The sequence below is a fragment of the Pagrus major genome, chromosome 12 (assembly GCF_040436345.1).
Source record: "Pagrus major chromosome 12, Pma_NU_1.0".
NCBI classification, from domain to species: domain Eukaryota; kingdom Metazoa; phylum Chordata; class Actinopteri; order Spariformes; family Sparidae; genus Pagrus; species Pagrus major.
In genome coordinates, this window is record NC_133226.1 from 13,502,745 (window position 1) to 13,525,515 (window position 22,771).

General features: G+C 42.4%; 1 protein-coding gene across 1 annotated transcript in view; it reads left to right on the top strand.

Moving 5' to 3' along the window:
- exd3 (exonuclease 3'-5' domain containing 3) overlaps positions 1–21,767 on the top strand; it is a 42,026-nt gene extending 20,259 nt beyond the window's left edge. Inside the window, exons 20-21 of the mRNA XM_073478689.1 lie at positions 20,247–20,313; positions 20,908–21,767. Coding sequence (XP_073334790.1) covers positions 20,247–20,313; positions 20,908–21,257 — 417 coding nt within the window. The 3' untranslated portion in view covers positions 21,258–21,767. The remainder of the gene's footprint in view (positions 1–20,246; positions 20,314–20,907) is intronic.
- Positions 21,768–22,771: the final 1,004 nt, after the last annotated feature.

Here is a 22,771-nt window from a genome sequence, read left to right on the forward strand (position 1 = left end):
ATTGTTTCTCCTCTGTTTGGTCTCTTTCCCTTTCACGGAAACACATTCGTTCATTCCAACATGCTGACTCAGACAAGTAGATGAGGAAGATACAAAATTAATACTCTGCTTGTTGATTTGAATTGAACAAACTTTCATTTTTTAATCTCTGATGACCCAAATTTAAACATACAAAAAAACAATAGATTTTACTGCCAGGTACTTTGCATCTGTGGTCCCTTGGCAGGCAGTCACTGTATTATTTAATATGCATATAATAATTTGTCTTGCTGTGTCCAGACCTTTGAATCCGTCCACTCTACCAAGTAGGGTTGCAGCGATATACCATTGTCAAGGTAGAATCTGATATGATATTTGATGACAATCATACTACCTGCATTTGCTTTTATACATTAGATTCTACTATACTGTTGTTATTAGAAAATATGTATTTCAAGTTTCTGTCAAGTTTCGTGCCTGCCAAGACATCATATTTTTTTTAAATTCTAATAAAGCTTTTGTTCAAGCAAGAAACCCTTCAGTTTTCACTCCGTTAAGGCTCATTGTAATTGTGGAATTCTGTGATACCATGAAACCGTGCTATTTCTGAGACGGTTATCATACCGTGAAAATCTCACACCGTTGCAACCCTACTACCAAGTTGACTGATTAGGCTGGCGTTTTCTTGGTTTCTTGGTTGAAAAGCACGACAGGCAGGACGAACGCTGTTGCCAAGCCGTTGTTAAGTAACCAAGGAGGAGTCATAACTTGAAACTGATTGTACATAGGTATGTCTTCTCAGTATCGCCCGAAAGTGTTTTTGTTTTTAATTCACTCTACTCCACTCTTACAACCCAAGCAAGCCAGTAAGTTGGCATGGTAACCCATCAGCGCTGACTTAAAATGGCGTTATCTTCAGGCAGACATGTTGTGATGGGTTAGGGTAAAATCGAAATCTCCCTTATCCCATGGAAATTGGTTAGAGTGGAGGTAAATTCAAGAGTGTAACAAGTTCCCAGTTAATTTAATAATTTGTATGCATGGTACAGTAAACCTATGCCTTCTAAGACAGCATGAGTACAGTAATGTATGCAATAATAATTCTACAGTAACATATTACTGTTCTACTATTTGCAGACCCTTTCTCATTTATCACCTTCTCTAATCCCCTGCTGTCCAGTTTCCCCTCTTTTGCTCCCCAGCATTTCTTTCTCTCCCTCCCTCCCTATCAGTTTCTCCTTCTCACCCTTTGCATGGCCCTCTCTCTCTCTCTCTCTCTCGCTCCTCTCTCTCTCCATCTCCCCTGCTCTCTCCCTCACCCACTGTTCTCACCCTGGCTCCCTGCTCTGCTCCACTCCCAGTCTCACTCTCCTCCGTTTCAGATTAGCCAAGGCGAGGAATCCGGTGCAGCCGGCAGCTGGAATGTCCTGTTTGTCTTGCTCTGTTTGTGTGTGTGTGTGTGTGTGTGTGTGTGTGCGTGTGTGTGAAGTTGGTGAGGCTGGTGCTGCTTTTTGATGTGTTCCATTGTCTGAGAGCCAAGCTGCTTCCTGCTCCTGCTTTCCCCAAAAGCCTGAGAGAAATGGAGAGGAGGAAAAACGAGAAGGGAGAGAGATTACCAGAACACATAGCAGCGACAGGTTGAGATGGAGAGAGAGGGAAGCAGGAAGGTGGCATAAGAAGGAGAAAATAGCAAGGGTAGGTGAGGAGGAAGATGGCAAGGAAGGGAAAGAGGAGGCAGGAAGTGATGGAGGGATGGAAAAGGGAGGAGAGAGTTGGAGAGGGAGGAAGAGAGGTGAGAAGGAAGGAGGGAGAGCTTCAATAGGGCTTTTCCTCCAAACACCAATACAATGAAGTAGTGCGTAATTTCCCATGTCCCCCACACCCACACACACACACACACACACACACACACACACACACACACACACACTTTTTCTCATAGATGATATAGGTTTATTCTCTATATTAAGTTGTCATTTATCTCTCATGCTTGCTCTGTTCCTGTGGTCTGTGTGTGGTCTGACACTGCAGACAAGCACAGGCAATACAGATACGGGAGGATGAGAAATTATGGGTGAAGAATGAGCAGTACAGTGCGATAAAGATAAAGCAAGACATGCAGAAGAAGAAGATGTCCGTAGGAAGCGAGAAATGAAAAACAATTGCAAAGTAAGAAAATGAAAGAGAGAGAGAGAAAATAGCCCAAAAAGCCATTTGGGTGCGTGTTGTGTGTGCGGTTCATTTCCCTGTGAAAATGTGGACGTGCATAAATCATTCAACATGTGTTTTTGTGTATGTGTGTGTGTGTGTGTGTGCGTAAACGTGTGTGTGCGAGTTGCTGGCCGGTGGAGGGGTTTTGACGGGGCAGAGCAGAGCATTCCTGCTGGGTGGTGATGTCATGAGAACTAGCTCTCCGCTCGCAGACAGACAGCCCTGTTTATGTTCCCCTCCAGAGGAGAAACCACACTGTGTGTCTGAGTGTGTGTGCGTGTGCGAGCATGAGTGTGTGTGTGTGTGTGTGTGTGTGTGTGTGTGTGTGTGCGAGCATGTGTGTGTGTGTGTGTGTGTGTGTGTGTGTGTATCTCTGTCTGACTGCGTTATTGGCTCATGGGGGAGGTGGGGGAAGCCGAGAGGCACTCGAGAGGGTCTACTTTCCCCTGCCGCTCAGGGAGAGGGAACCACTTACTGATGCCTTCCTCTGAAACATACACACAGAAAGAGGAAGTTTCTCATGTTTTTCAGAGCACAGTAGCTGCACGGCCAGACTGTGCTGCTGTGAGTGATTTCCCTCTGCTTCTAAATAGTCTCCTAAGGGAGGCAGAATTCTTTGCAGTGTAATAACAAAGCTCGGGTCAGCTAATGACAACAATACCACACAGAAAAGGGCTATGAACCCATTAAAAATGCATTATTGCTCACGGTATGTGTGCATTTTTGCAAAAGTAGGTCAAAAAAATTTGTTGATTAGAAATTTGACAATATTTGTGAACAATAGAATTCAATCTGTGCACCCATGCAACCGTCTTGTCTAGATTTAAGGGGGCATACCCACACATTTTCCTTCTACCAATGAAATGGAAATTAAAGAAGTAACTTTAGAAAAATGTTGTGAGAACTAGCCCCAGCAATCATGTTTTGAGAAACCCAGATACTGCTGGTATGACTGTCTTTGTGTCTGTGGTCACGGTATAATGATTTCCCTTGCGATAGTGAAATGTGATCTTCAGTCTTTGGTGCTGAGTGAATCATAGATCATTCTCCCACACTCAACACGCAGTGCGACATAGCAAAACCATCCCAACTCAGTCTGGGATGATAAAGAACTCTTGTCAACCCTGCTAATACCTGGCAGTGAGAAATAGCTGAGAGGTTTAGGGTTGTTATTATCACAACTCTGTGGCACACGGGCCCACTTTAGTTGCTTGGGTAACTCCTCCACATGCAGTCATGCTTTTGAGGCAGCCATGCTTGCTGACATGTGATATTACAAATGATTCCTCTGTTGGCAGAAACCCAATTTTTTTTCTTTTTACCTTCGATAGAGGGTTTTTTCCCTAACCGTGGCTTCCAGGGGCGAGAATAACTTGATTGTAGGTTTAGGCCAAGAATATGAAAGTTACATCAGTTTATGTGGAGGCAGACAACTTAACAGGCTAACATGGAGCCAGACTTCTGTTTACTGATTGATTCAAGACTGCTTATTACCCTGTAGTTGTCATTCTACCACATTTTAACCCTGAAGTTTGTAGGATTTCATTCCAGTTTAATTACACAGCCAAACTGCACTGAAGCAACCAGCTCTAGACTGCAGAAAATTATGAACTAAAGGTTGGTGGTTTTCACATGTTAAGGACACCAGTTTAAGCTCTGGTATATATTTGACAGTCAGACAAGGTGAGGTGAAGAAAAGGCAGGTTTGCGCTTACAATAGCCACATCTTTTATGGCATGTGGGAGTTTTAGGGAGCAAATGGTGCTATCTTCCATGCTGTGTTTTTGCTAATGTTAGGTTATTAACTGCATAATTTTAGCTACCTTTTGGCTCATGATTGCTGACTCTCTGTGTGATGAATGTGTGTGGTCTGTTGTCTGTGTGCTTGGAGTCACACAAGAGTAGGGGTATTGAAATTCTATAGTTGGGTGTGTCCCATGATTTTAGACAGAATTCAGTCAGAGTCGAGAAACGGTGGATGCTCCCTGATTCAGAGGTTGTGTCGCACCTCAGACTGACAGGAAACAGCCCTGCTGCTTTTACTCTAACCACCACCAACAACTGATTTACACCTCCAGTGTCATGAGAATGTGGTTAATGCAGCTGACTGGATAGAAAACCAGCAAGACTGGGAACCACTGACCTAAATATCCTCACAACAATAAGCCCATCTATTGTGGGCTAAGTAGTTCTTGTTTTTTGACACCCCTGTGTTTGTGCATGCCTTGTCTCAGTGCAAGATTGTGTGTATGTGTGTGTGTGTGTGGGTGCGTGCGTGCGTGTGTGTGTGTGTGTGGGTGGGTGGGTGCGTGAATGCGTGTGTGTGTGTGGGTGCATGAATGCGTGTGTGTGTGTGGGTGCATGAATGCATGTGTGCGCGTGTGCATGCAGTTTCCGAGAATGAGTTGTGTCAACAATTACATTTAAACCTCATGGAGACAGAGATAATAGATTGTAACCCCCCACATAGTCTGGTTTGTCAGCTCAGCCAGTGTACTTCATGTGTTTGCCTGTTGTGCTGATGCTCCTGTGATGTATTGCTGTTTTTCTTACTTGTTCTCATGTGTGAAACTGTGAACGGCATCATTGTGACTGTTTTTCACAGTTTATCTTCTGAGCGTTTGTCTGTACATTCTGGGAATATTCTTGTGGTGCCTGACCAATAAATTGTTTGCCAATATTGGCCTATCACAGACAAATCTGTGCTGATTGCAGTGTTTCCCCCTAGGTTGACTGCTTTTGGGGGGATGGGGTGTTGTTGATGTCTGTCTGTTTTTAGTTCTAGATTCAGGCTTGTTACACTACTACACTTCACATTGATTAGACATTGCAGCACTGCAGGGATAAAATGGAGTTATTGTGCTACATGAACTTTATAGCACTGATATTATGATTAACATTGTCAGTGACTTCTGCTCACGTAACTACTTTAATGACAGCAAAAACACAATCATCGATGGAGGATGTTTCTGGACATAAATGTCTCTGAACGTGAAGAATTCACAAAATAAATATTTTGCATCTAATCAATACTTGGCCAGACAACGGCAGAGTACAGAGTTGCAGGACTTAGAATTCACTTCTCACATGACAAGAATAGGTGTTTGCTCTGCAGACACATTTTTAATGAATGATAGCGGTTAGTGCTAATCTCGCTGAACACATTGCATTTCCTGTGACTAGCTCACTTCATAATAAAAGTCCACTTGTGTTTCGCCAGTTAAATGCTTTTATTGCGTGGCTGCAGTAGTAGGCAATATTCAGTTTTCAGCAGTATTGCTTTTTGTGTAAATAGCCCGGTGCTAACGTCAACTCTGGTGTATTAATTAGTGGGAAAATGTCATCGTCAGGGCAACCCTACTGTGCACATAAATATTTATATATATGTAAGAACATTGGCCAGTATATCTATCAGGATTTTTATACTCCATAATATTGTTGTCGGGATCAACCCTAAAAATCCAGTCGGGCTCTACATTCTTTAAATGTTCGATGTGTGTTTGTCATGTTGGTTGACTCGTATGTGCACGTATAGGTCTTGGAAATGTGAAGCCAGCTCAGCCTTAAAACTTTATACTCAGTCTTGCAGCAGTTCTTCCTAAAGCCTGCAGTTTGCGTGATATGATGCTATCAGGAGGTTAGAAGTCTGTTTGCTTTGGGAGCTGCAGGCTTGGCGAGTACCCACACACGCACACACATTTTCTCTGTTTTGTCCTCTTTCTTCTCTCTTACTCAAAGAGTCAGATTAAAGTGAAAGTCCTTGCGGGGTGGGAATGGTCACAGAAAGACACCCCCCCTACCCCCAGGGAGCAAAGAGGTAGAAGGCTAGAGAGGTCAGGCTGCTTGGCCTGGGAAAGGCCTGAAAGAGCAAAACAGGGGCTCTGGATAGATAGAGGGTAGATGGATTGATTAAAAATCGGAAGCAAAAAGAGACAACAGAGAAAGGACGAAGGACATAGACTAAATATAGATAAATACTGTAAGTTTGGGGGAGAGATAGCGAGATAAACAGGAGTGGAAGCCAAGAGTTTGGATTTCTTGGACTTCTAAGCTACTGAGGGACATGCAGGATATAAAAGGGATGGAAAAATAGACCAGCAGTAGGTAAAAAAAAAAAATGATGATGATGATGCACAACTTGCATCTTTCACCCATTTCCTCCTCCTCCTCCTCCTCCTCTCTCAGGCCAAGGAAAGCCAGTGTGTAATGTTTCTCATAGGAACTGCATGCTGGCATTTTAGCAAATGCCTTGAAGTCTGAGATGTGTATTTGCATGCATGCATTCTTGTGTGTAGTTTCTGGAGACCAGATGCACCAAATATGACATAAACATACCAAACAATTAGATGGACAGTTTTGCTACATAAACCAGCTGTGGTAGTTTTTTTTTTTTAAGTTTCTGGTATCTACAGAAGTGTGTATTCAAGCTGTCATGTCGTCATTGGAGGGGATCTCATTGCTGCCATCCATTTTCCAAGGACCCAGTGAGGTTCTGGGCTATGATATCAAAATAGAGATAAGAATAATAAGAATAATGATAATAATGGTAATATTAATGATGATGATAAAGTTAAATGCCATTATATGACGATGAACATGATTTTTAAACAGGCAAAAAGCTTATATTGTTATATTACATCCTTTTTAGTGCTTAATTTCTGGTAATTCGTTGACTTCAGTGTACAAAAGCATCAGCTTGATATTGTGCAACTATTTAAAGTTTTTGAATGCCAATCATTACAGTCATCTCATTCCTGAACGTAATGTAAACTTCAAGTCTGAATGCTTGTGACCCTTTCGAGGTGCGTGGTTGCGGGTGTGACTGGGCGTGTGATAGTGTAGTATTAATGTGCTACTTGGGTGTGGGTGTTTGTGGTTAAGGGTGTATCCTTTTTACACGTGGGACGCTGCTACCTAGGACCGTTAAAAGCGCGCGACGAGTGTGAGAAGGAGAGCTCTCTGTATGTCCCACCGACTCCGACCAAAGCCGCATATCCATTAATGAATTAATGTCGCAACTCAAGCCACCCAGCGTCCCCTTTGTTGCCGGTGGAAACCAGAGGTGACTGGAGTGCCTGAGTACCTGTCTGTCTGGATGATCCCATGGACCTCCTACACACACGCACACACACACACACACACACACACACACACACACACACACACACACACACACACACACACACACACACACACACACACACACACACACTCAGGCCTCCTTGGATGCAGGGAGCCCTTTCTTTCTTTCTTTCCCTCCATTTTCCTGCTGTCTATTTTGGTCAACTGGTGGCCCGTTCCCACAGTGCTGCTGTTCCCATGGTTATCGCGGCGGAGATAGCGAATGGGGGGTTGGGGGTGGTGGGTGGTGGTAGTGGGCTTGACAGAGAGCGGGAGAGACAGCGTTGCTCTGTTCGAAGAGATAGGGGACTCTGTGGCTGTAGAGGAGGCAGAGGGGGGGGCGGGGGTGAGGTGGGGTTGGATTGGTGGTGGTGGTGGGGGTGGGGGTGAATGAAGGGTATGGGGTTGAGTGTGTGTGAGTGTGTGTGATGTGTTGCTCCCATGAACATCACAGGTGGCCCATGAGGATTAAGTCCATATGGGATTTTGTTCATTTTTAATTTAATCATCAATTAGGTAATTTTCATATTTTCATTATACTTGAAATTGCTAATTAAAAGTGTAAAAGTATGCATCATATAAGATGCAGATTGCAGGCTTGCAGATACTTTGGTCAGTATCTGCCTTGGACATCAGCATTTTAACCTCATGCGAGACCTCTTTCTGAGGGTAGATGCTACTTCCTGAGATTGAGAGATGAGGTGCGGTGCAAAAAGAGAGGTGGCAAAGGAAGTGGAGGGGTGGCGTGGGGGGCGAGGGCCAGCGAAAGGAGGGAGCGCGGGAGGGAGTGCGGGGCTCAGAAAGAGGGACGGATTCAGTTCCCACACTTCTAATTACTGTGTCACTGGAGACTGAAAGGGGACTGCCCCTGGCCCTAGGGAATTCGCTGGGGCCGGTCGCAGAGAGGGGAGCAGCGGTGGAGGGAGGGAAGGGGACAGCGGAGGGGAGGGGAGGGAAGGAAGGGTGGAATTAAAGAGGGTGTATGACACAGGAACTCTCTCCATCGTCCTTTTCTTTCTGGTTTTACCTCATTGCGTTCACACTAGAGGTGAACCCCTTCACCACGAGTCCCCTCCCCTCCTCTGCCCTAATACCCCCAACCTCTCACCTCCGACCCACTTCTCCTTAACCCTGCCTTACCCTCCTCCAACCTCAGCCCTCTCTTTCCCTTCAGCCTTTGTTCACCATCGTGTACTGCTTCCTTTTTACCCCCACACCCTCTTTTTTTTTTTACCTCCCCCTCTACCTCTCTGCGTTTCAAATGCTGTGTTCCTCTCCTGTGTCTCCTGTTGACATGAACAAGGCTACCAGAGACACTTTGAAGTGAGTTTAAACAACACACACACACACACAAGCACAGACACACACTTGCATACACTGATGTCTTATTCTGCATCATTATTGCCACTTAACCCCGAGCCCTTTCCCGCTTCTCTTTGCCTTTATCTCACCCTCCCATAGCCTGTCCTTGTGTGTGTATGTGTGTGTGTCTCCTGATGATACATATAATGACCCTGGCAGAGACATAGATGTGTATTTGTGTCTGCCTGTGTCTGCAAGCGCTCAGCAGTGATTTGATAATGCTTTAAAGCGGTAATGATGTTGTTATCTTGCTCAGCATCTCTCTACATTGTCACATGGACCAGTTGGTCATTTGCGGCCCCTATAAAATCACATCTTAACAAAGCTCACTGTCCTTGTTTCTGAGGTGAACACCAGCTTTTTGGCCGTGCGCAGATGTTTTCTTCTTAAACCCATTTACTTGTCAGCTTGATTAAAATTTAATGTTGTAGGTTGGGCTGTAATTTGAAGCTTCAAAGCTTAATTTATAATGTTGACAATCCATTTTATTAATCAACATTCGAATGCTGCTTGATTGTTGATTGTTGATTCATGGTTGGGACTCGATAATCTACTCTCTGTCTCCAGAATAGCTCACCTTCAACTAGCAGAAATCTAACAGCACCATAAATTACATTTATGTAACCACAAAAACAAAAAAATCTATTTCAGCTCAAACACGATTAGAGGAAATTACTTTATACAAAAAATGAGATCATATTACGTATCTTTATTCGCTTGGCACTTAATACTCCATTTAATCCGATGAATCACTTAATTCAAATCTAGGACTTCAAATATGTATAATAAAATATGAAGACAAACATTTGAAGCTTCTTCAGAAAGCTCAATAGAAGTTTGAATGTAAGTGGGGTGTGAGTCAACTGTTCAAATTGTTTGTTTTAAGGACTTGAAGTCAATGCTTGAAGCCACTTCATGCTAGAATAGTTACAAATAAGTAATAAGTGATGTAAGACCATTTTCCTGTTATTTGATATTATTGTATTTACAACTGGTATACTTCATGTTAAGTGCTGACAAGAGAATATCAGTAAACAGTTTTTGACAGCCAGAAGTAATTCCTGCGCAAAGCACAAGATATGAATGAGCTCCTTATGCAGTGCCACTTATTTAATGGTACTCTAAATACTGCTATCATCCATTCATTATTTCAGTAAAAGAACTTGTCCTTTATGACCCCATTAGTTCTTGTGCTCAGCTTCAGTAGTCTGTTGGGAATTTCATGCTTATTTAAAACTCCATCATGGATTTATTTGCAGATTTAAACAAATGAGCATTTGAAAGAAGTAATCACCATGATAATTGAATTAAAAAATGTGAGCATGGAAGTAGGGCTACAGCTAATGATTATATTCATTATCGATTATGCTGCTGTTCATTTACACGATTAATTAATTAATCATTGATTCTATGAAATGTCAAAAAAGTGTGAAAAATGTTCATCACAATTTCCTAGAGCCCAAAGTGACGTCTTCAATTTGTCAATTATCATGTAGTTGTTGAATAATTTTCTTTGAATTGACAAATAGATCCACGTGTCAAAATTAAATAATCTAAGCTTAAAAGTTTACCAAGCTCGCAACCCTCTCTAATGGTCTTCATGTAGCTGTCTCAGTTGTCATCGCATAAGTACTGAACTTTGGTCTGATGATAACATATATGTAGGGGGATCATAACTTCTGTTCAAGGATGGTCTTTGCATGTGAACGGCCTCTGATTTTTCTTTAGTAACTGCTTATTCATAAGACAGTTAGAAATTATACACACTGTAAATATGTCAAACTCCCCCACTGTTGGTTCAGTGTTGATCAAGGCTGGAAGAATATATAACGGCAGCCAAATATAGTCTGAAAAGAGTAGCAGACAATTGACAGTTCTGTTTACTACATGGGGTGTCTGCAGCCATGGACGGCACGTACTGTCCATGTTTGCAGTCTGGTAGAGCCTCACGGACATGGGCAGACAACAAATTTATAGTATAAGACATGAATGAATGGATGCAGAAACTATAAATTGCACTAAATGCTGCTTGGTGTGTTGTTGCTGTATCTGAAATTATTATGTACAAGACGATTTTTGCCCACACAAAAAGGATCCATTTATCTCAGTCTTCTGACTTATTCATCAGATCGCGCCAAAATGAGAGACCATACTTGTTTCATTGGGATCCTGCTTGCTCAGCTTCGCTCATACCAAGACGAGACATGAAAAAATAAACCAGCCCACACCTGTTTGAATCTGGCCGGCAGATTTAGTCAGAATTTCTACAGTTCTCAGGGAAGTTAGGAGATGTGACAGAGCAGAAAAGTACAGATGTATACTGTACAGGCGATATTCTGGTTCTCTAGAACAATGCAAAAGAGGAAATTTAAAGAAGAACTGAGTCTCAGCCACAGAGAATTTTGGTCATTTTTCATCATTGTACTGTACACGGTCCACCGCCATGTGTTTGCTGCTATGCAACTCCCACATCTGGTTATGCAAGCATTCGACTGTCAAACAAGCGGACACAAAGGCCAGTATGTTAAATGATTTGCCGCTACCCAACCCCGACGATGACACCTTGTCTGTCAAAAAGCCAAAAGGTAGAAGCGTTTTTTTCTCTTTTCCCTCACTGCTCCTCAGGAGAGAACAGACCAGACCAGCAGCAGCCACCACCGCCACCACTGTCAATATTTACAGTCCTGGATGAATCACTCTGCATTACAATAACATTCCCTGCGTGCCTCTACATCAGGAAGAGATGAGAAAAAAAAAGGAAAGTGAGAGAAGGGGTGAAGAGGGGGGCCGGAGGGTGAAATATGCACCAGCAGCGATAAACGTTGAGCGGAGGAATCTGCCGGTGGCTCTCCCATGACGGGGCTGTCTATGTGTGTGATTGTGTGTGTGTGTGTGTGTGCAGATGTAGTTCAGGTTGATGGATTCAGGTCGAGTGGGTGGAATTTCAGTTTGCAGTGTGTGGGTGTAATGACAGTTTGAGAACTGTTAGCGCATGTCGAGGAAGATGTGGATGTCGTAATAATATCGGGTTGAATGGGTGCATGGAAGGAATGGGAATAATTAGCATATTAAGACAGTTTTAGCATTTAAGCGTGTGTAAACGTCACACTGAATAGGCAAACTGGTGGGAAAGCATTTGGAGCACCAGGTCCGCCTCAAAAAGACAAATGTTAACTGACAGTTGCATGGTTGTTCTGTGTTTGAGAGAAGCAGTTGTCTTTATTGCACATATAACAGCGCTACAAAAGCCACCATTTGTCTCCTCAACAATCGGGTTTTGTAAACGAAAATAAGCAGAGAAGTATCCCAGGGTTTCACCAATCTGATGCAGTTAAACATGGAGTTTATTCTTGATCAATAGGTTGTGATAACAATTCAGTTTACTGTTTTGTTTTCAAATTTCCCCGGAGTGTGCTTAAGTGGAGCCGTTACTTACAGTTGCAGCAGTTCGACTGTCTTAATACTGAATACAATACTGGATCATAAACAGTTTTTCCCATAGCCAGTATTTCTACAAACACTTTCTTTTAATGCCATCTTTTTAGCTGCAATCCCACTAAAAATGTCTCCTCATTCAGTTGTTTTGTTCTATCTGTTGCTGTCTGGACAAATGGTGTGACCCACACAACAAACTGTAGAAACGTTACAAGTTTGCTTTTTTTTTTTTTTTTGCGGCAGTTCCGGTTTCACTTTTGCTCTGTAGTTTATTCAGCTTTAGGATCCTTGACAAGGGCTGCAACTAACAATTTTCATAATCAAAAAACACTACTCAAAATTAGTTAGGGATATTTGGATTTGGGTGCATATATGTATGTGCACGGATATGCAATAAAAGTCAAATGAAATGTGTTTTGCCAAATGACTGAAACAATCAATCAGTTTATTAAATTAGAATGGCACTCAGTGGAGCGCATACCTCAACCAAGGCCAAACAGCCACTTTTAACTCAATCAAGTGTAGTTTGATATCAAATAAAACATATTTAAATCCACTAGACCCGGATATCTGTTTGGATCCACATCAGTTTGTACTCACTCATAGATACCAGCCATCTAAATACACCTGATTTTTTTTTTCATCAAGATGCTTGCATTATTCCCTGAGAAATAAACGGAAATGTTGAAACATGTTAAAGTGAGAAGAAATTCGAGATAAATCCCTCTATCTGGATCACTGCCATAAGTTAATGGGGTCTTTTCTTGGCCGAGACCCATCCTCCATCCAAGTTTAGTGAAAATCTGTTCTGTAGTTTTTGTATAATCCCGCTGACAAACCAGCCAACCAACAAACACGAGTGAAGACATAACCTGCTTGGCGGAGGTAATAGGTAGCAGACTTGGTAGACCGACTAATCAATTAATGAACTAATTGTGTTACCTTTGCACAATCTGCTCCCCATAAATCTGCTGCTGGAGGTTCTTAGCCACTATGTTTAGAGGCTGAACATCTGAAGCACTAAGCATTTCTCAGCTGTGACCCAAGCCAAACCTACACTGACATGGGAATTAACAAGTATAGTTGAAGAACACAGTAGGGCAAGTAATGAACCAGTTATTTGCCACCGAGCGTATTGCCCCTCCAACTTGTTGAAGGTTTCAGTTGTTTTAATTTTAACCCTTAATACAAAAAGGCAACATATCAATAGAGGCTGGCTGGCGGTTTAATCCAGCTTTTTATGTTTTTGAGATGAGCTGTTTTTATCCCTCTTAGCCCAGTGAGCAGCATTGTCAACGGACCTTTTCAGCGCGTTGTTTTCCTCAGCTGTTTGGCTTAGACCGGGCCCAGCTATCTGGCGTCTGAAGAGAGAGAGAAAAAGAGTACTTGGAGAAGGAGAGAATAGAAAGAGGTTAGAGGTGAGAGACAACTAGAGAGAAGGAGAGAGGGAGATTGAAGGGGAACACTGGAAGGGGGTAGAAGGAGCTTCAAGCAAGACAGAGAACAAGAGAAAAGACATAGGTTGAATTGGAGAGAGCGAGAGATAGAGGTTGAGGTTGAAGGTTGAGTGGGTAAAAAACAGAATGAACTGACTGTGCCAAGCCAGGGGAAAGCATTAGTGCTATTTGTGGGACGGCTAGACTGTTATCTGCTAGACTCTGGGCTATTATCTTCTTCATTACCCCTTTTAGTGAGCTCCAATAAAGACGAACTAAGGGAGCAAAGGAGGGAGGGAAGAAAAGGCAGAAATGCGGAGGCCAAGCAGGGGGTGAGAAAATGGTCGAAAGTGGACAGCAAAGTTGACGAGAGAAAGAAACAAGAAGATATTGAGCAAGAGTTAAGCACGCTGGGGGAGCGGGACTAAACGAGCGATGCATGAAATTAGAAAAGTTTCTCTACATATTCTGAAGGACAGAGGCATGATGTCATGGATGTGCCTCATACTGTGGCACTACTGTTTCAATATAACACATTCAATCATTGAAATATTGAGATACATATGAGATACATTTCACATTCAAGGTCACCTATCATAACAAAATGAAGTGACTAGAATATGGTATTACATTTTGTACATTAGTGTATATGCAGAGATTTGTCTGTTCACTAAGTCACCCTCAAATCAGAAAGAATAACTTAATAAACATAATGGATCTTGTTTTAGATAAGAAGTAAATGCTGTAAAAAACAGAAAGAAAAAGAAAATACAGCTGCGATTTTTAGGGTTATCTGTGAGCATCTGTGATATCCACAGTCCTGAGTCTTACGGTTTTCATTTTTGATGGTTGACTTTTGCCGTTGATGTTGGTTTGGGGCGTCCGGGAGAATATACTGGGTAGAGCCCAAAGAACATTTAAGCAGCACTGAAAAAGTAAAGCAACATGATATTGAAAACTTAGCACATCTGTTTTAGATGATTTGAAAAGAAGTTTATTGGCTATCTAACGTCTGCTTTATGCATGAACAGCAGATTTTCCCAGTCATATTCTGGATGATTTGCATCCCTGGGAAAATCCAGGTGGGAAATTTATCTGACTTCTATCATTTGTCATTTCACGCAGGTGAAATGAGTGGGTGCAAAAGTGAGTCAGGGAAGGGTGTGCGTGTGTGCAAGAGCTGCATGTGACTTTTTTACATCTTTTGCATGCCTGCTAAGTATGTGCGGGTGTGCGTATGTTTGTACATGTGTGCGAGCGAAGTGAGTCAGAGGAAGGTGTGTGTGATGTCAAGCCCAGACAGGCTCTGCTGTGGTCCAAGTTCAGGTTGCTGTCAGGTGGTAGTGGTTAGTTAACAGAGCTGGTAATTACCTCAGACTGTCGGGCTGAGACACTGGCCAGATACCCTCAGGATACTGTGGGAAAGTACATTTAGTAGGTCATTGCTGTATTTCCCTCACAGTCCTCCTGCAGCAGAAAATGACCCCTTCACCAGGTGTTTAGATACAGTATATACAGGAAAAATCTATTTGTAAAGGATCTTTCAAATGACAAAATGTGCTTATAAACTGCAGCCCGTGGCATATACATAGGTATAACAATAATATAATAAAAAGAGTCAAAAGAAAGTTTTCATGTAGTTTGCATGTGTGCATCTGTTGACTTAATGTGTCTTTTTTGCTTTGACAAATGAGCATCTATTTCATAATGCACTTTTTTCTAAAAAAATGTACCTTTATGTAACCCATGTTTTGAGTAAGTACGGCTATACTGCCCATCTGAACTGACTAAATAATTTACCCATATACCGGTCTCTTATTATTTAGTTTTCAATAGGAGAAGTCTGGTTGCAGTGGTTGGCGTGTTGCAGGCATCAAATTCAGATAGTATTTACAACAAAGAAAAAAAGAGTCCCACATTTTTAGAATCAGGTTAAATAAAAACACTGTTTGATGGAAGGTGATGATGTGATGAAATGATGGACCCATTTCATGTTGCAGCTACTGAATCACAAGATGACCTCTTTAATTTTTAAATAAGTCTTCCAGTAAGTGATTTATCATTATAGAGAACTTCCCGACTCTCTCACTTCTTTGGTCAGTGGTATGACTTTGCAGTCTGACTACTGGTATTCAGGCTTCATTTTACACTGAAGATAACTTGATTTAATGATTAACTGCAATGATGTCAGCTTTCTCAGCTGGAGGATTCTAAGTCAAGTAAACCATTTCCACTCTTTTCTACTTCCTGCTGTCCAGCCAAAGAAAATTAAAACAGGTCACTTTCGCAGTTTGCATCCGTCAGTAAAATCATGTGTGAGATTGTCCATCGCTGTTGGAAGGGATCCAAATCACCTAGCATGACCTTGGGACTGTGTGGGAAAGTAGAGAAAAGGGTCAATGCTTTTGGCCAGTTTGCTTCTCCTTACTCATCATTTCTACGGCAGTATGAGGCTGCTTTTTCCACTTCTGCTTGCCGTCCTACTTACAGCGGACCTACATCATTTCACAGTGGCAACAAAATTTCATATCTGCCTAACAGAATGACAGGGAACTGAAAATGACAGAACGTCCCATACACGGTATGTTGGGAGCAAACAATGAATCTCTGCTGTTGTATGTTTTATTTTTCTTTCCTTGGAAGGGATACTGTAGGTTCTGGAAAAAGCAGTTCTTTACTTATATACTGTGTGTATGTTTTAGACCACAGCAGCCTTGGACAGTGGAATTAACTATATTTAACCTTAACTTGGACATGAAATTTGCATTGAGAAGGAAAAGACAACATCTTCAAAGGGTAACGATGGTGCAGTTCTTGCTCCCGCCTCGCTCTTCTTCTCTCCGGTTCCCACGCTGCCCCTTACCTGACTTACCACAATTTGAATCAAATCACTAGTGGCCAATTGGCTGTTTTGGCCATGTGACCTACATCGGCCCTAAAAGCACCGCCTTTTGAGATTGGTTTCGGATTTTCCCATGGGAGCTGCCTACAGAGCCAGTGCAGTATGAGTGTGTGTGCGTGTGTGTGTGTGTGTTTGAGAACGTTAGGGAAAAATCTCCCACCCCCCTCCCTCCCTCTCTTTCCTACCTCCTCTCCACTATCCCCCTTTCTCTCCTCTTTTTTCCACCACCTCCCATCCTTTGAAACACAGTATCACACTTTAGATAGCCTTTGTTGTCACGGCAAGGAGCATTCTTTCTCTGGCACGGCCACACGGAGTGTGAGAACGCAGGAGGTTCCCTGAAAAACACAGAAAGAACAAAAGACAGAGAAAGGAAACACAGCAATGTAGCAACTGCCTAAAAGTTTTCAGAGTTAAATAAATAGAAATTAAGAAAATATGTTTTGGTTAGCTGGTTTATTTTTTGGTGCCCGACTTAAAGACAACATTGAAATACAGTTTGGCAAGTTTGCTGCTGTTGAACTGTGAGGAAAAAACAGAATCTGCTGTCAGACACATTCAGTACAATGGAGACAAGAAGGAGAAGAATTTTTATTTCATTCAGATGTTTATTTAAATTCAAGGACCATTGAGGTTGGTTGGTTTCCCTCATTTACAATGATGTTGAATTATAAACAAGTTAAAATAAAAAGAAGAGAAAAAAAATCTCATACAATTTACAATGTAGTGAAACAGGTTTTCTGCATTTATCATCCATCCCGGTGGAGTAGTGGGCAGCCAACGTACAGTGCCTAGGGACCAACTCCAGATCTAATCCAGTGCCTTGGTTAGAGCCCGACCAGAACTTGATTTTTGGGGCAGATGCAAATACTGATATAATAAAAATACAGATAATGATATATCGGTTGATAAACATACATTTTTTGCAGTAATCAAATGTGATTATCAAACGCTTGTGACGAAGATTTGTAACAGAGGCTGGATATTTTACATTTTAATAATAAACTTTATTGCCAAAAATGACATGAAACAGTAAACATCAAGAAATGATAAACTACTCCAAACATCATATTCTGCATTATAAGCTCTTAAAAGAAGTTTTAATATCATCACATATCAGACAACATTTAGGACAATACTGATATATCTGAGAAAGACCAGTATTGGCTGATAATATCGGCCAATCGATACATTGGTCAGGCTGGCCTTGGTCAAGGGCACTGACTGAAGATTTGACCTTATATACATGTTTTGATGTTGGGGGAAACCAGAGGAAACCTACACTAGCACAAAGAGAACAAACAACTCCACACAGAAAGGCCTCAGCCAAGATTCAAACCCAGGACCTTCTTGCTGTGAGGCAACCGTGTTAACCACTTGTAACTGTGCAGCCCACCGTTGTGGTTAGTGAAGACATGCCACCAAAAGACGCATGTGTAAAACACAATAACATGGCAATGTGGACAGGCTGCAGGCACCACCTGACCAACCTGCACAGACTGCATTCAATGGAGCTTCACACTCTGCTTCTGGATGATCACAAACATGATATTTTGCCTGTGCAAACATGCCAAATTTGAATTGGTTTGACAGTACTATCAGACGTGCAGGAGCTGCAGAGACGACACCTTTTGCACCTTGGTGCTTCTTAGGCTCTGCGTGACAACTGCATGCCTTAAAACTCTAGTATTTAAGAGGTTCTGTGGAAAAATAAGACCTTCGTGTTCCTGCAGCAAGCCAAAATCAAGAAAAATGTTACTGAAATCATCCGGTCCAACCTGGTGTCAAACACCCACCATCTGTGTTCATTCAGATATGAAACACCACAAGACCTCACTAAGTTTGTTTTGTCTCTTGAGAATCATTAATGCACCTAAAGCTCTGATATTCAGGAATACTTTTATCTCAATATCTGTTAATATCACTGTGATGCTTCTTTACATCAGAGCATAATTTGTCATAACGTAATTTCTAAATTAACATTATTTCCTTTTCTTCACACCTTTTTTTTTGCCATTTCTTTATTTGTCTAATATATCTCTGCAGGATCTTTGGATTTGTCGCTAGCTGTGTTTTGATTAATTTAAGATTTAATTATTTCCATCCAGGTTGCGTGTGTGTGAGATGGTGTGCGTGTGTGCCTGCCGGTCCGTGGCTTAGCCTTGAGAGTTCAGAGCAGGTTCTGGCTTGCTCAACTCTGGGAAACTTTGAGCTGAGCAAATAGCTGGGTCTGTTTTCCTGGCTGTCGACACACTCGTATGTGTGAGCCATGTGTATGCGCTGCGAGCACTTGTATGCATGCGGTTTATGCACACTGCAGTGTAGCCTGTGCGAATTGTAAAGTGTGTGTGTGTGTGTGTGTGTGTGTGTGTGTGTGTGTGTGTGTGTGTGTGTGTGTGTGTGTGTGTGTGTGTGTGTGTGTGTGTGTGTGTGTGTGTGTGTGTGTGTGTGTGTGTGTGTGTGTGTGTGTGTGTGTGTGAGAGAATACAAAGAGGAGAATACAGACTGTACTGAGGGAGAGATGGGCTTCATTCCCACAGGCAAGACAGGAGATGACACCTCTGCTATTCCCACACCTCCACTGTCTAGCCGCTTTCTCCCGTCCTGACTTCAGTTACCGCAGAGACAAACAGCGCTCTGCATGTGCACACAGAGAGAGGACACGCTTTTTCTGATTTGCAGTCTTCATTACACTTTTCCTGGGTTAGAGAGAGACGAAGCGGCCTTGAACGAGCCAGTCAAGAATCCTTGCATTGGTAGGTCTGCAAGTGCAGTTTGATTTACAGCTCACCTCTAAGTGGAATGCTGTTTGCTGGGTGGAGCTCAGGTGTGTTGACAAGGCTTTTAGCACTGACATGCTGTCAGGATGGCTTACAGACGAGTGTGTGTGTGTGTGTGTGTGTCTGTCTGTGCACGTTAGGGGCCGGCAAACAAGAGGTCACTAATGTCCCACCAGGGCGACCTTTAGTGTGGAGAAGGACAGGACAGCATGGACATGTGAACGTTACTGAGGCGTGAACGCTGTCTCTGACACACACACACACACACACACACACACACACACACACACACACACACACACACACACACACACACACACACACACACACACACACACACACACACACCACACACACTGATCTGATCTTTCTGAAACACTTAGCCCCTTTCACACCAAAGCAGCTACTGAGGAAACATGTCTGTTTGCCATTGGTGTGAATGGGTCATGACAAATATTCAGGCTCTGCAACTCTGGTCCACACTGGTCTCACACTTTACGACTTGAACAGGTGAACTCTGGTTACTATAGTTACCACGGCATTACTAAAGTAAACTTGACATGTATTGCAGCTATCTGACAGAGAGAGCTAAAAGTTGCAATATGCTCCAGTAGATTTAAGGACATCGGCCCCTCCCCCGACATCTTTTTCACGTCAGTTATTGTAATATACTGTCTTTGTTCTACATTTCACCAGCTCTCTGCATGAGTTGCCGTTCACTTCATGTGTTCAAACTTTTGTAAACAACAAGACATTTCAATCAAACAAATTATTGCTGGTTTTATGGAAATGTTTTGTCAAGATAGAAGAACAAAATGAAGCACATATTCAAAATGAACACGTTTTTTCTTGGCATTACAGAAGTTTGTCACATTGAGCCAACTAACCCAACAGCCAGTGTAAAAGTGGAGACTTATATCCCCTCTTTTTTTCTCTCCAAGACAGTGTTGTTAAGTAAAAAACCTCTTGAAAACACTTCTTTTAACCCTGCAGCTAATGACTGTTTTATTTTTTGTCTAGGCGTGCAACTGCGATCAGTATGTGGCGGTGCCCAGAAAGGACATGATCGGGATGCTCAAACAGAAAGGTCAGTGAAACCAAACATAGTAGAGGAGACCTCTTATTAGAAGAATATTGAAGGATGTATCTACATGCCGTTACTGAAGTCTTTACATCTGTTAAGGGTAGTTTTGGACTTGCTTTGGCCATCAGAAGCAGAGTAGGGCGGTTCATGCCTTGCCTACAGCAGGATTCGGAATTTAGCGGATGGGACAGGGGTGTGATGTCTTTCAACAATGTCTTGTGTTACATGTGCAACTGACAATCGGGAGATTTGAAAGGAGCTATCAGCAGGTGGCACCTAACTCTCCTTACCCTTTGAGCAATGTTCAAGGTCCACTGCTATATAACAGGGATGGCAAATGATTGTTATTGCAGAAAGCGCTTGACACTTCTGACACTACAACTCACGCCTCTATTGCTTGCAAAACGCTGGCATGCCATCCAAATCATACTGGGGCTGCATAATGCCGCCGTTGTTTTGTTCAGTGAAAGAAAAAAACATAAATAAAGGCAGCCTAACGGAGGGTCTTCATTGCGGCTGTCTTGCACGATCTCTGTGTGAAAAGTGCTTTTGACTGCTCAAGAATAACTTCATTAAATTTGAGTATTTTGTTTGTAGGATTTTTGGAGGACCAGGACAACACTGACCACACACTACAGCAGGATGAGGAGACGACCCCCAGTGTGACCTCTGACCTCCCTAGGTATGCCCTTCAGTGTCAATGGGCCCCCCTTTCAGGTCTGGACCCCGACACCCTGACCTTTCCTGGTGGAGAACCCATACAGCTCCACACCGTACCCCCCGGCCTCCTGCCGAGGATACCGCTCTTCTATGTCTGCACCAGATGTGGCAAGGTGTTCTGGGAAGGCTCTCACTTCGGCCGTGTCCTTTCCATGTTTCAGGACGTCTTTCACATAACAGACACTGACTCAGCTGCAGCGCCCGTTCCAACTGCTCAGCGTGACTGACTGAAAGAGGAGCTGCTACAGTTTACCTCACCCTTAAGAAGACATCTACAATAATTCTTTGCACATTTAGGTCCCAGGAACCATCTCTCAGAATCCATATAAATTGCCTCATAGATATTATTGTTTTTATTTTCACATCTGTCAGAGTTCTTTTCACATGTATAAAGTTTCAACAGTTTTAAACTTATCGCGTTTCTAAGAATTGAAAATTCAGTGAACCAAAGAATCTTTTTACTTTGTGATTTCTTTTGTTGATTATTCTCACTGTTATATCATTCACTCAGCAGGGAAATATGTTATGAAATGTAAGTAGATGCATTAATGTTAAGTTTGTTCCATTTAACATTGTTTTATTGTTTTGATCTTAAAGCTGGGATGAAATGATGACAGGACTTTGTCTTTTTAAACAGTCTTTGGTAATTTGATTCTCTGTTTACATTTGTGTACTGTTCAATTGTTAAGCTGGAAGCTGCTGAGTAAGTGTTAATAAACATTTCTTTTCTTAATCTACGAGAAGTCGTTTCTGTCAGTCCGCAGGTATGTTTCAGAATCAGCCCAATCGCCAGATTAAATGTTAGCTAAGTATGTTTCTGCAAAACCACAGATGAGTTAAAGCTTTATGTTTCTTTATGGTGCAACTTTACTTTCTTTAGCTTCAATTTCTCATTCTGTCTTGTCATAATGCTTTGTGTATGCTCTGGTTAAGTTTAGGCACAAAAAGCACTTGGTTAGGGTTAGGACAACAGCATGGTTTGGCTTGAAATACCCGTTTTTGCAGCCTCGAACACAGCCGGAATTATCCCGAGGTCTCTTTTAAACAACTGGTTCTGTCGCCACAAACACAGCTGGAGATTGCCTGACTTCTCTAGAAAAATAACCAGTTTTGGTCACCACAAAAACGGCTGGAAATGTCTCTAGGTCTCATTAAAAAACACCCAGGTCTGTTATCACAAACAGGGCGGGAGATTGCCCGACTTCCTGAGAAAAACATCTAGTTTTGGTCACCACAATCTCAGCTGGAAATTGTTCTTAGTTCTCCCAAAAAATATCCTGTAGTTTCAACACGGGCGCGAACCGCGGTCACCTGTTTGGCAGCCTTGTTGTTTTCAACACCACTTCCATCCCGTCCAACCCTGGATGTGAAAGTCAGGTAATAAATATGTAACGTAAATGTGATATGGCACATTTTGTACATATTTTGTACATAGCTTATTACACAAACAAACTTGGATGTACAGTATCTGTGGTTTGCATGAACAATGTTATATCCAGGTGACTGGGCTGATTAGAATTTACAAAACAGATGGTAAAGGACTAAGAGGTGACAGATTGATGAGATCATCCAAGCTTCACTGATGTCCATCAGGTGTAACACTAACAGTGTAGGGGGGGGCGGGTTTCCTGCCCCGAGGCTGAAGAGCAGGCAGGTCACAGAGTAACCCAACACATACACCGCCTGAATCCCTTCATATGTTCTCATACCTTTCTCTCTAACTCTGCTCTCCTCGGTTCAC